The sequence below is a fragment of the Zalophus californianus genome, chromosome 5 (genome assembly GCF_009762305.2).
Source record: "Zalophus californianus isolate mZalCal1 chromosome 5, mZalCal1.pri.v2, whole genome shotgun sequence".
In the NCBI taxonomy this organism is placed as follows: Eukaryota; Metazoa; Chordata; class Mammalia; order Carnivora; family Otariidae; genus Zalophus; species Zalophus californianus.
The window spans coordinates 3460042-3473761 of record NC_045599.1 but is presented as its reverse complement, the minus strand read 5'-3'; the positions used below and the strand labels follow the sequence as shown (position 1 = coordinate 3473761).

General features: G+C 53.9%; 1 protein-coding gene across 1 annotated transcript; it reads left to right on the top strand.

The window, feature by feature from the left end:
• The first annotated feature begins 9339 nt into the window (after positions 1-9339).
• Positions 9340-12927, top strand: NHP2 (NHP2 ribonucleoprotein). The gene is made up of 4 exons (XM_027606621.2): positions 9340-9625; positions 9903-9972; positions 11865-11970; positions 12575-12927. The coding sequence occupies exons 1-4, from the start codon at positions 9466-9468 to the stop codon at positions 12698-12700; spliced, it is 462 nt and encodes a 153-aa protein (XP_027462422.1). The 5' UTR covers positions 9340-9465; the 3' UTR covers positions 12701-12927.
• Positions 12928-13720: the final 793 nt, after the last annotated feature.

The window sequence follows — 13720 nt, the reverse complement described above, 5'->3', positions numbered from 1 at the left end:
GTGATCTCACCTGGTGCTCAGGCTCCTCTTCCAAGCTTGTTCCTGTTGTTGGCAGGATTCAGTGCCTTGTGGGAACAGGGTCCCACCAGCTCCTTGCAGCTTCTCTTCGGTCCTTGCCCAGGGCTCCCATCTTCACAGCCGGTTTCTAATCTCTGGCTGTCCCGCTGCCATCAGCCAGAGAAGCGCTCTTCTTTCCAGCCTGGATAATCCAGGACAGTCAGGGTGCCAAATAACATTCTCACAGCAGGGGATACCCCAGCACTCATAGGTTCTGGGGATTAGGGCAGGACCTCTCTGGGGGGCCATTTTAGAAATTCTCCCCACCTGCCGGCTTCCCCACTACCACACCCAGTCTCAAAGCCCTGCCGCGTCCTACACATCGCTCACGCCGATTCCCTGAGCGCAGGCCTCACGCCCACCACCCTGCGCTCCTCTCATGGCCTATCTTTCTCCCCCAACCCCAGGCTCCACTGTCGATGCCCCTCTTTTCCCACGATGGCCAAATGATCTTCCAAAAGCACAAAGCTAACTGGCTTACTCCTCAATTTATTTTACTAGTTTTTTAAGTTTATTTATTTTTTTAAAAGATTTTATTTATTTATTTGAGAGAGAGAGAATGAGAGACAGAGAGCACGAGAGGGAAGAGGGTCAGAGGGAGAAGCAGACTCCTCGCTGAGCAGGGAGCCCGATGCGGGACTCGATCCCGGGACTCCAGGATCATGACCTGAGCCGAAGGCAGTGGCTTAAGCAACTGAGCCACCCAGGCGCCCAAGTTTATTTATTTTAAAAGATTTTATTTGAGGCACCTGGGTGGCTCAGTCGTTAAGCGTCTGCCTTCGGCTCAGGTCATGATCCCAGGGTCGCGGGATCGAGCCCGGCATCGGGCTCCCTGCTCGGCGGGAAGCCTGCTTCTCCCTCTCCCACTCCCCTGCTTGTGTTCCCTCTCTCGCTGTGTCTCTTTCTGTCAAATAAATAAAATCTTAAAAAAAAAAAGATTTTATTTATTTATTTTAGGGAGGGGGAGGGGCAGAGGGAGAGAGAGAATCCCAAGCCGACTCCCCGCTGAGCGATCCTAGGACCCTGAGAACATGACGCGAGCCTGAGCCAAAATAGCCAAAATCAAGAGTCGGACGCTTATATGACTGAGCCACCCAGGAGCCCCTTTTTAAATTTATTTATTTGTGTTTAAGATTTATTTATGTATTTATTTGAGAGAGAGAGAGAGAGAGAATGTGTGGGGGGAGGGGCAGAGGGAGGGAGAGAGAGAATCCCAAGCCGACTCCCTGCTGAGCACGAAGGGGCTTAATCCTACGACCTTGAGATCACGACCTGAGCCAAAACCAAAAGTCCGATGCTCAGTCAATGCTCTGAGCCACCCAGTTGCCCCTATTTATTTATTTTTAGGGTTTTTTTTTGTTTGTTTGGTAATTGCTAGACTCAACATGGGCTCAAACTCATGACCCCAAGATCAAGAGTTGCGGGGTGCCTGGGTGGCTCAGTTGGTTAAGCGTCTGCCTTCGGCTCAGGTCATGATCCCAGGATCCTGGGATTGAGCCCCACATCAGGCTCCCTGCTCAGCAGGAAGCCTGCTTCTCCCTCTCCCTCTGCCTGCCACTCTGCCTACTTGTGCTCTCTCTGTCAAATAAATAAATAAAATCTTAAAAAAAAAAAAAGATCAAGAGTTGCATGCTCTTCCGACTGAGCCAGCCAGGGGTACCTACTCCCCAATTTAAACTCCTGCCGTGCCCCCGCCAACACCCCCCACCCCCGCCCGGAAGTTCATTCACTCCAGTGTTTTCTGAGCACTGACTCCCTGCCAGGTATGCCCTTCTGGAGCTTTCTGTGTCGTAACACAGCAGATCCCCAACAGCGAGCAAGGCTGCAGTGAGCACTGAGGGTGGCCATCCTAGTGGGCCGGCCACCTAGCGTTTTCGGCCCTGTCCTCGCCCCTCCTCTCCTTACCTCCAGACATGCCTGGCACCCCTCCCCGACCCACCCGGCAAATCGCAGTCAGGAGCACGTTCTCCCAGATGCCCTCCCAGGTGCCAGTTCTATCTTCTGCCAGCTCTTAGGAACCTCTGGGGAGTCAAGGGCTTTCTCTTTCTATTTCACTATGGCTTCCTCCAATGCCTAGCACAGACTTTGCCACACTCCAGGTGCTCAGTACATGTTCTGGAATGAATGGAAAGTGCAAAGACTCCGGCTGCTCAGCCTTCCAGCCCCTGGGTGCCCGCTTTGGTCCCCTCGGCCCTGGCCTCAGCTGTGACCTGCAGCTGGAGCCCAGGATGGTGCTGCGTGGGAATGAGCTATTTAGGGAACGGAACCAGCTCCGCGGCGTGAAGTCTGGCGGGCCTGCTGATGCTGGTTCCAGGGGGCCGCGGAGAGAGGGCGCAAGAACAGAACATGTTCAGGAAGCACAGGCTCCAGAATCCTGTTCAACAGCGGGGAGGCAGCATGGTGCCCCCCAAAGGGGGCAGGTTCCACGGGTACCCGTGCTTGCGCGCGCACACACACACCCAGTTACAGCCCCGCCAAGCTTTACCAAAACAGGAGAGTAAACGCCAGAGAAGAGTCTCCAGCAGAGGAGAGATCCTGGGAGCAGGCAAAGCCCACCGCCAAGGGTAAGAGACAAAGTCCGCCCCTCCTGACACCCACAGGCACCGGGATGGTGGCAGCGTGAGTCAGACTGACACAGGGCGACACCCTCCCCTCCCCCACCCCACCTCTTCCTCCAGGCAGCCCCAGATTAAAAAACAAAACCCCAGCGGAGAAAAACACACTGTGGACGGGTACTGGTGGCCTGGCCTAGACCCTGCTTCAGGCTCTGATCAGGGCCCAGGGGCGGATGACCGCAGCCACCCCGCCCCCCGCAGTGAGCCGCAGGGCCCACAGCACCGCCCCCCCCAGCTGCCCATCTCCGCGCCAGCACCCAACACAGAACATGGAGCGGCTCGGGGAAGTGCCTCGGCTTCCCGTCCGTGAAATATCTGCACTAGGCGGTCCCCAGGATGCCTCTGGCTTCCAAAAGTCCAGGCCTCCCTTCTAATTACATCCTGGCCAGAAATGAGAGCCATATGTCACTGCCTGCCCCAGGCCACCAGCTGGGGGCGTGGAAGGGAGCGTCAGTGCCCAAGCCCTACCGCCTAGTGACAGGAGTCCCTCCAGGCCCAGCGCTCAGTCCTATCACCACCCCAGCCCCGGCCAGATGGCCCACAAGGCTGTCACAGCATCACCCGAAACCTCAGCTGCCCGCGGACTTCCAGCCCATGCCTCACTGATGGTCGAGTTTCCAGTGCTGGGTTGAATTGTGCCCCCCCCCCCCCCGCAAAAAGATCTGTTCAGGTCTTAACCCCTTACCTGTACACATGACCTTCTTTAGAAATAGGGTCTTTGCAGATGCAATCAAGTCAAGATGAGGCTAGGAGGGCGGGTCCTGACCCCATAGGACCGGTGTCCTTTGCAGGAGAGAGATGCCCAGAAAGCAAGCACGTGAGGAGGGAGGCAGAGGTGGGAGTGACGTGTCTATAAGCCAAGGAACACCAGGGCCTGGCAGCTAAGAGAAAAGCAGGGACCACATGTTCCCCTAGAGCCTTCATAGACAGTGTGCCCCCGCTGATACTTTGTGTTCGGATTTCTCATCTCTAGAATGGTCAGAAGATACCTCTGTGCTGCTTTAAGCCACCCGCTTTGTGGTACTTTATTAGGGCAGCCCTGGGCAGCTAAGATGCCCAGTCAGTCCGTTCCCAGTCCCTGCTCATTCAACAGATGAATACATCCCACTCCTCCCCACTCCCCCCAGCCCTGCCGCCCCCTCCCGGCAATCTATCAGCGAGAGAGAGGAGAGAGAGAGAGAGAGAGAGAGAGAGAGAGAGAGAGAGAGAGAGAGAGAAAAGGAGGCCCACCCCTCACATTGGAGGGGTTCAGAGCAGCAGTACGGATGGAGCCCCTGACCCCCCTCTTCTATTCCTACCAACCCCCCTCTATTCTTATAGGGAGGGACCCACCGGCACATAGGTGGATGCCCCAAGCCAGATGTCTGCAGTCTGTCCACACGCCGCCCACCCACACCTTGGCCGCCCTTTAAATCTACGGGGACAGCTTTCCCTCAGAAGAGTAGATTGGGGGAGAGGGCTGAGCAGGCCCTGCTAATGGACTCAGGGCTGGCTGGAGGATTGGGGGTGGGTGGATCTGAGCTCTAGGCCTTGGGCCTGCACATTTCCTCACCCTGGCCCTCTCAAGCTCTGGCCCAGGAGGGAACCGCCACACAGCCAGCGGAAGCCTAACAGCAGCCCCGGGGGCTTTCCTGGCGACAGACAGCTCCTTCAATCCTCATCTGATTTTAAAGGCAAGAAACCAGCACAGTAACGTTAAACAATTTGCCCAGGGGGGAAAAAGCTGATAACCTGTATACCTGGGATTCAAATCCTGGCCTGTTGGACTCTCAGAGCCTTTGTCTCTCCCGGTATCAGCCTTTCTCCAGACTTGGTTTTATTTTATTCTTTTTAAAAAAACTTTAAAGCACAAGCAGGGGGAGCAAGCAGAGTGAGAAGCAGGCTCCCCACTGAGCAAGGAGCCCGACACAGGACTTGAACTCAGGACCCTGGGATCATACCCTGAGCCAAAGGCAGACACTTAACGACTGAGCCACCCAGGTGTACCCCCCAAGCTTGCTTTAAAACTGGTGAGCTGACAAAGCCTCAGTAGATACCAAAAATACTTCAAAAAGAAATTAAAAACAAGCAAGCAAATGCTACAACCATCAAAACTGTTTAGAACTGCCCAAACCCATATTAGAATCTAGTATGCAACAGAGGCATTTTAAATGAATGCACGGCACCAGTAAGAGTTCAGTAGATGGCATCAGGACAATGGCTCAGCCATCCGGAAGAAAATCAAGCTGGAGCCCAGCTTTGCTCCTAACATCACATTAAACCTGATGGATCAAACATTTTCATACAAACACTGAAACCACAAAAGCACTAGAAAACTTTCCTTAAAGTCCTAAAAGCTTTTCTAAGGCGACAAGAGACAAACCCTATAGAAAAACTGGACAAGAATAGAACACAAAAGAGCTATAAAAATATGAAATATCCAGCTTCCCCAAGAACTAAAGAAATGTAAATGAACACAAGACACCATTTGTCCCTACTGGATCATCACCAACCTTCTCCCTTCTCCAAAAAGTTGCGAAAACCCAGTCTTGGCAAGTGTTGGCGAGATACTATTTGGAGCAATTATAAATCGTACCTCTGGGGGTGCCTGGGTGGCTCAGTTGGTTAAGCAGCTGCCTTCAGTTCAAGTCGTGATCCCAGGGTCCTGGGATTGAGCCCCGCATCGGGCTCCCTGCTCAGCGGGGAGTCTGCTTCTCTCTCTGCCTGCCACTCCCCCTGCTTGGGCTCTCTCTCTCTGGGTCAAATAAGTAAATAAAATCTTTATTTTTTTTTAAGTTTTATTTATTTGACAGAGAGAGACACAGCGAGAGCAGGAACACAAGCAGGGGGAGTGGGAGAGGGAGAAGCAGCTTTCCTGCTGAGCAGGGAGCCCGATGCGGGGCTCGATCACAGGACCCTGGGATCATGACCTGAGCTGAAGGCAGACACTTAACGACTGAGCCACCCAGGCGCCCCTCAAATAAATAAATCTTAAAAAAAAGTCTTCCTCAATTTAAAAATGTGCAAAAGATCTGAATAGACGTTTCTCCAAAGGAATGCAAATAGCTTACTGGAAAGTTGCTCAGGATCATTAGCCATCAGGGAAGTGCAAATGAAAACCACAGGGAGATTGAATTTCACAACCACCGGAATTACTACAATAAAAAAGTCAGATAACATCAAGTGTTGGTAAGAATTTGGGGAAATTGGAATGCTAGTATGCTGCTGCTAGGAACATAAAAATGTGAAGCCACTTTGGGAAATAGCTTGGTGGTTCCCCAAAAAGTTAAACATAGACCCAAGAATTCTAGTTCTGGGTGTATGTCCAGGAGAATTGAAAACATATGCCCACATGAAAACTAGCACCACTATTCACAATAGCCAAAAGGTAGAAATAACCCAATCATCCATTAACTGATGGATGGATAAAATGCAGAATATCCATACAATGGAATTTTACAGAAAAATATTCGCACATGCTGATACCTGCTATAACATAGATGAACCTTGAAAACATCATGCTAAGTGAAAGAAGCCAGACACAAAAGGCCACATACTATATGATTCCCTTCCAATGGAATGTCCAGAACAGGGAACTCTACAGAAACAGAAAGTAAATTAGGCGTGGCTTAGGGCTGGGGAGACTGAGGGGGTCAGAGGGTGATAACCACAGGGTGCAGGGATTTTTATTGAAGGGATGAAAATGTCCTCAAATTCATTGTGGTGATGCCTGCGCAACTCACTAAATATACTAAAACCACTGATTTGGGGGCACCTGGGTGGCTCAGTCGGTTAAGTGTCTGCCTTCGGGGCTCAGGTCATGATCTCTGTGTCCCGGGATCGAGTCCTGCATCGGGCTCCCTGCTCCATGGGGAGTCTGTTTGTCCCTTTGCCTCTCCCCCTGCTTGTGCTCTCTTGCTCACTCTCTCTCAAACAAGTAAAATCTTAAAAAAAATAAAAGAAAACCACTGATGTGTACACTTTAAATGGGCAACCTGTATGGTTTGTGAATTTTATCACAATTAAAAAAAAAAAATCACCCTCCCCAACTTTTCAAAAGATGGGACCTTAGTGCAGCTGGGTCCAACTTTCTCACTTTATAGACAAGGGGCTGAAGCCTAGAGAGTTTAAATGAATTGCCCAAAGTCACTTGTTCTTTAGAGCCCTGGTCTACTGCCCACTGGGCATAGCCATGTGGTCTCACCCGGTCTATACTGGCTCAAGTGAGCTCCAAGAGCCGTTGGAACAAAATCAGCAGTCACACAAGCCACTTCACACTTGGCACACAGGTCTGAGCCTGGTTTAAAAAAAAAAAAATGCATGGTGGGTGGGGCACCTGGGTGGCTCAGTTGGTTAAGTGTCTGCTTTTGGCTCAGGTCATGATCCCAGGGTCCTGGGATCGAGCCCCATGTCGGGCTCCCTGCTTGTGGGGAACCTGCTTCACCTTCCCCTTGCTTGTGCTTGCTCTCTCTCTCCTTCTCTCTGTCAGTAAATAAACAAAAAATCTTAAAAAAAAAATGCATGGTGCAGTTTAGTGAAGACGTATCACAGGGCAGAGTGTAGGCTTGCAGACAAGCGGACCTGGATGGAAATCTAGCTTTGTGTGAGTAGGACCGCGCTATTTACCCTGCGAACCTCCATAAAGTGTGGATAGTAAAGGTATTCTTTGTGAGGAATGGATGAAAGACTCCTTGTAATGTGCCAGGCACAGAAATGTTTCCTTCCTTCCTCCTGCCATATAAGAACGGAGAGGCCTTCACAACGGAGACCTTGGTAAGGTGGATGAAGCATATTTACCTTGAATCAGGTTTTCTGGGGATGGAATTCTCTGCTGGATGGAGTTCATCCTGCCTCACGCATGTGTCTTCTGGTGGTACCTCTCCCCTTTGTGACCCTGACACATTATCATTGATCGGACAAGGCTGAAAAAGTTCACAGGAGCACCACTCAGAACCAGGACCAGAAAAGCACCGTTCCGGGGCGCCTGGGTGGCTCAGTTGGTTGGGCGACTGCCTTTGGCTCAGGTCATGATCCTGGAGTCCCAGGATCAAGTCCCGCATCGGGCTCCCTGCTCGGCGGGGAGTCTGCTTCTCCCTCTGACCGTCCCCCCTCTCCTGCTTTCTCTCTCTCTCAAATAAATAAATAAAATCTTTAAAAAAAAAAGATTAAAAAAAAAAAAAAGAAAAGCAAAGCACCGTTCCAGGGCGCCGGGGGGCTCAGTCGGTGAGGGGTCTGCCTTGGGCTCAGGTCATGATCCCGGGGTCCTGGGATAGAGTCCCACATGGGGCTCCCTGCTCAGCAGGGAGCCTGTTTCTGCCCCTTCCCCTTGCTCATGCTCGCTCTCAGTCTCTCTCCCCCTCTGTGTGTGTCTTAAATGGATAGATAAAATTGTTAAAAAAAAAAAAAAGAAATTCCAAAGTGAGAACATTTATAAAAGATCATTATCCTGTTACCTTGTGCTACAAATTGTTTACTTTCAAATTATTTTTTCATTACTTATAGAACGCATTTTCATTGTCCAATTGACAAACGTTGCTACTTGTGAAAACTAGTTGGGGTCCAAGGTTAGGATGGCTTGCATCCTGATTTTTCTTATTGAAATGCAAAATAGAAAAGACTGATTTGTTTTTTATTGAATGACTTTGCACTCGGTTACAGGGTTAAAAGTTCAATTTTTAAGTTGGCTTAACCAACCTGTGCTCCCAACGGCCACCTGCATACTTCTAAAGTTCCACTTAATGGCCTATTCCACCACCATAAAAATCTCAGGCCTACCACAGCATGATCAAAGGCAATTAATCTGTAGCAACGATATAATTCATATCCATCCAGTGTTCCAGGACACGGTGGAAGAAATTAGCCGGAGAAACGAAATCCACCTGAATCTGGGCCTGCTCACCTCCCTAGCGTCACCGTCTACTAATGCTCTAGGGGTAGAGGGGGCGCCTACTGGGAGCTGTCCCCCACCGCGCCCCGCAGTCTCGGGCCCAGTGCCGGCGCCCACAGTGTTCCCGGGGAGGAGGGCTCACGCTCTCCACCCCTTCGCCCCCACCGGCGTCTCGGCCAGGCCTTGGATTGTGCGTAATGCCAGGCAGCCGTAGGAACTAGGAGGAAAACAAAGGAAGTAGGGGATGTCGGTTGAGGTCGGCGGAGACCGCAGTTTCAGATAGGGTGGCAAAAGTGAACCTCGCCGGGGGGGTAACATCAGAGCAGGTGGCTGCGGGAAGAGAGGCGCCCGTGAGTGGGGCCACAGAGAGAGCCGAGGGGGAGAAATCTTGCTAGAACGGAAGAAGCCCTTAGCAGCGCCGGGCTCCACCTTAACCTTGGCACCTGTGGCCCACCTCGCCCAGGACCACGTGAGGATCTCATTCTAAGGTGGTTTGGGATCCCCATTCTTCCGCCCCGCCGCAGACCGCGCCCCGCCGCAGACCCCGCCCCTCAGGTAGGAGGATCCCGCCCCTTAGACGTGGTTACGCCCCCACAGCCACAGCCTCCTCCTCCGCTCCCAGTACGCGCGAGGCGGGGCTCTCAGACCTGCCCAAGCCTCCGTCCTCGTCCCTTCCCGCCCTCGCCGGGCCCCGCCTCCCGCCGGGCCCCGCCCCTCGCCTCCGAGGCCCCTGGGCGAGTCCCGCCCCCCCCAGCCGAGACAAAGAGCTGAGCGTCAGCGATTGGTTTGAGTCAGAGACTTCGTCCCCTAATTGGCTGTGCTGAACGGCCGGCTTCTCGCAGTATGGGATGACCCGGAAGTGATTCCCGAGGCACGGGCCGCGTGGATTCGCCTGGCGCGGGGTACCCGTTTGCCACGGCCGCTGCAATGACCAAAATAAAGACAGATCCGGACGGGCCGGAGGCTCAGGCGGAGGCGTGCCTCGGGGAGCGCACTTACCACGAGCTGCTGGTGAATCTGAACCCCATCGCGCAGCCCCTGGCTTCTCGCCGTCTCACGCGGAAGCTCTACAAGTGCATCAAGAAAGGTAGGCGCCTGGGCGGCTCGGTTGGTTGAGCCACTGCCTTCGGCTCAGGGCATGATCCTGGAGTCCTGGACCGAGTCCCGCATCGGGCTCCCTGCTCGGCGGGGAGTCTGCTTCGCCCTCTGACCCTCTTCCCTCTCATGTGCTCTCTTTCTCTCAAATAAATAAAATATTTTAAAAAAATATATTAAAAAAAAAAGGTGCTTGCGGCCGCCGCGGTGGCCGGTGGTGGCGCGAGGGGCGGGCCGCCGCCCCCCGACTGCCTCTTCTGTCGTTGCAGCCGTGAAGCAGAAGCAGATTCGGCGCGGGGTGAAGGAGGTTCAGAAGTTTATCAACAAAGGCGAGAAAGGGTAAGGCTCCCCTCCCGCCGGATTTTGCGTTTCTGGACGGTGGCGCGGGTATCCCCACTGCGAGGGAGGTGCTCGAAAGTCGGTAAAAGTGATCCGCCCCCTATACACGAGGTGATGGAGCCAGCGGTGAGTTCCCTCGGGTACACGTCACTCACAAGAGCTCAGAGGAACACCACCGGGAGAGTGAGTTCCGGGGCTCACGCAGGGTCGAGCCCAGCTTCATTCCCTCGTAGGAAGTCCTGAGATACCTGCGAAGGAATGCACAGGGTGCATGAGAATGCCTTCATGACATCTTTCTCCCCCTCAGGCCAGACCCTAAAGCCTCTCCGTGCTCCGTCTCTGATGTATCCCAGTACATTGTGGATGCTCAAGAGAGAAATGTGCTGGGGGGATGCGATGCTCAGTGGGAAGTCTGACCTAGGGCGCCGGGGTGCTGCCAGAAGATACTGGGTCCCAGGCAGGAGAGAGGATAGTGGTCGACAGAAGCATTGCCTTCTCCTCGGGCTTCCTAAGCCATGGTGAATTTTTTGTACTCAGAGCTTTGCAGGCCACCGAGGGTTAAAGCCAGGGAGTGACATGATTGTGTTTACCCTTGCCAAGATTTTTCTGGCAGCTCTGGAAAGGATCAGGGGCACAAGAGTAGATGAACTTGGGCTAGGAGGCTGCTCCAGTGTAGGAGAGGTGAGGGCAATGTTGATTAGGTTATTGGTGGCTGAAACGGAATGAAAGTGGATGAATCTGAGAGGACTTCGGGACGTGGAGTGAGGTCTTGATTCCAGCTGAGCAGAGGGCCCACTCACTGAGATAGTGAACAGTGGAGGGGCCCAAGTTTGTGTGGGAAGATCACGAGTTTGGTGCCTTTTAGACACGTGACACCCCCCTCCCCCCAGCAGAACTGTCAAATAGGCAGATGGTCACACAGACTGGGGGCTTGGAAGGGAGCGGCCAGGCAGGAGAGAACAGATTTGGGAGTTGTCAGCACATACATGGCACCTGATGCCGTGGCCATAGCCCAGGTCAGCCAGGGAGAAGGTACTGAGAGGGCAGCCAAGGATTAGGCTGTGAGGAACCAGCACTGAAAGGCCACTCGAAGGAAGAGATGCCGACAGAGGAGAGCCTGGAAGACAAAAGAAAAACTAGGAGAGTGGGCCCGGTACGTGGCACCGAGAGCTCTTTCCTGGTGTTTGCCTCTCACCGCCCCCTGACGACACTCTTCCTTGGTGTCTTCAGGACTCCCAAGGCCCTTGCCCCAGAGCCCTGACAACTTGCCAGCCAGGAGTCCTACCTGAGGGCTCTCGGGCAAGCTTTCATTAGTTCCCTGTGACTCTGGGGACTGAGCTCAGGCTTCCCAGCCTGGCACTCAAGGCCTCGGGGTATGGCCGCTGCCCATCTCTCTAGCCTCCTTGTCTGCCCCCATCCCTACCCTGGATTTCAAAGCCATCCCAGGCCCCCATCCGCCAGCTCCTGGGTTATGTGCAGCCATTTGGATTCTCTCAGCCTCAAATGCTTTCCTCTCCTCCAGCTCCTCCAAGGGCTGCCTGACACCTTCATTCAGCTTTCTGATCTAGTGTCGCCTCCTGATTCCTTTTTTGACACTCGAAGGAGAGCTCAGCTCTCCTCACTCCTTGGTGTCACTCCCATACCGCACCTGTCCCATTGGAATCCCACTTGTCGCCCTGTGTGGCATTGACTTATTTGCCAAGAACTAGGGCTCACCTCCCCAGAGGAAGTGATCACCAAACACAAATCTGCATGCACTTTCAGAAGGTGGGAGATTCGCATCTGGGGTCCTTGAGGGCCGGGGCCATTTTCTCTGTCCAGAGGTAGGGTAGCACTATCGGCTGAAATAAGGAATGGGCAAGTTAGAAATGACGGTGTTTGTCTCACCGCAGGATCATGGTTTTGGCAGGAGACACGTTGCCCATTGAGGTCTACTGCCATCTCCCAGTTATGTGTGAGGACCGGAACTTGCCCTACGTCTATATCCCCTCTAAGACGGTAAGGCACACACGATCCCCCCCGGATCTTGGTCAGCATTAGAGGAGGGGGTCTGGCAGCAGGTCTGTGGGAGCAGGCCATAGTGGGGAAAAATGCAGGCTTTGGAGTTGAGACTGATGTGGATGCATCCTTGGCTCAGTCCCCTCCTCCAAGGTCAGACTGATCCTTGAAAATCTCCCTGGTCGCTCATAAAGCACCACACAGGTAGCTATGTGTGGGAATTCCCGCCCTTGTGGACCTCAGGAATGACCAAGGAGGTGTGCGTGGACGCGCTCCGTCAGTGAAGATGCTGAGCCCGTGTTAGTCATGTTAGGTGGTTGCGGTGCTTGGGGAAAAAGGGGTGTTCAAGGGACCGTTAGCTGGCCTGGTCCTCACCACAGGGACCAGGAGAACACAGGCCCTGCCTCAGGCGGCAGCCTCTGAGACCAGAAGCCCAGCATAGGCCCAGTGTGGTGGGCCCGAGGCTTGAAAGTTGGCAGAGTTGAAATGCCAGTGTGATATGTCTGAGGGCTGGATGGGGCCCGTGGGTCAGGGGTCCGTGACTCCCCAGCATACAGGTGGTGCAGCCTTCCCCCCACATAGGCCTTCCTTCCCTCATCTGCAGGATCTGGGTGCAGCCGCGGGCTCCAAGCGCCCCACCTGCGTGATCATGGTCAAGCCGCATGAGGAGTACCAGGAGGCTTACGACGAGTGCCTGGAGGAGGTGCAGGCCCTGCCCCCCCCCATGTGAAGGACTCAGGCACCTGCTCTGGAAGCTGTGGGGCTGGCGGTGGGCCAGCTGGCTGGCCTCCTGCCGCCCGTGCTCACATGTCTCCCTGGGCCCCGTGGCCTGCCTTCTTCCCAGGCTGCTCCATCAGCTCTTTCCGGAAGGCAGAGCCAGCAACAAGCGTCTTCTGTTGCGTGCGTGTGCAGACAGTCCAAGAACGGTGCGTGGGGGAAGTAAATGCTAAGACTAAAGTGTGCTCAGCCTGTGGGTGTGTTTTTCGGCAGCAGCTGCTGGTGGGGCCAAGGAGGTGGTGGGCAGGAGAGAGTGGACGCAGCCTTTCTCACCAGAGAACCCGACGGACTCAGAGGGTGTTGCTTCTGCTGGGCCGCTGGGGCTGGTGCCAGACCCCAGGTGAGAACAGACTCTTTGCTGCCCACCCCCGGCTTCCGCCTCCCACTGGTGGGAGCCGCACCATAAGGCTGCCACAGCAGACCCCATGCACAAAAAGCCTGCGGCCCCCTGTGTTGAAGACACCCCCGTTCCTCTTTCCTCCTTCCCCTGCCCCTACAAGCCCGAAATGCCACTGGGAAACTTCTGGAAGCAATTTAGCCACGCATACAGCACATCTGAAGTAGGCATATGAAGCTAGAGACAAACCCCAGGCCAGCTCTCCTGCTTGGCGTAATGACCCCGGTGACCCAGTCCCTTCAGGCGTCTCAGACTTCGGGTGTCTTCCTCTCTGAAGCCCAGCACGGGGCTCAGTGGGACACACAGCAACCAGGCTCCAGGCACCCTGCTGTCAACCGCAAAGAGCTTGGGATGGATGGTTGGATCCAGTTTTGATTCCAAACTGTCTCCTTTACAAGCTTTGAGCCCTGTAGGGCAAGTCCGTTCATCTTCCTAAATCCCCTCACTCTGCTTCCTATTCCTAGTAAGGAGGGCATCAGATTTGACACGTTTGTGTAAAAGCCTTGGTCCCATGGTCTGGGGTGACATCCCCGGGCCTTTTCACCCAGGCAGAGATGCACGCTGGGTTCTCTCTGG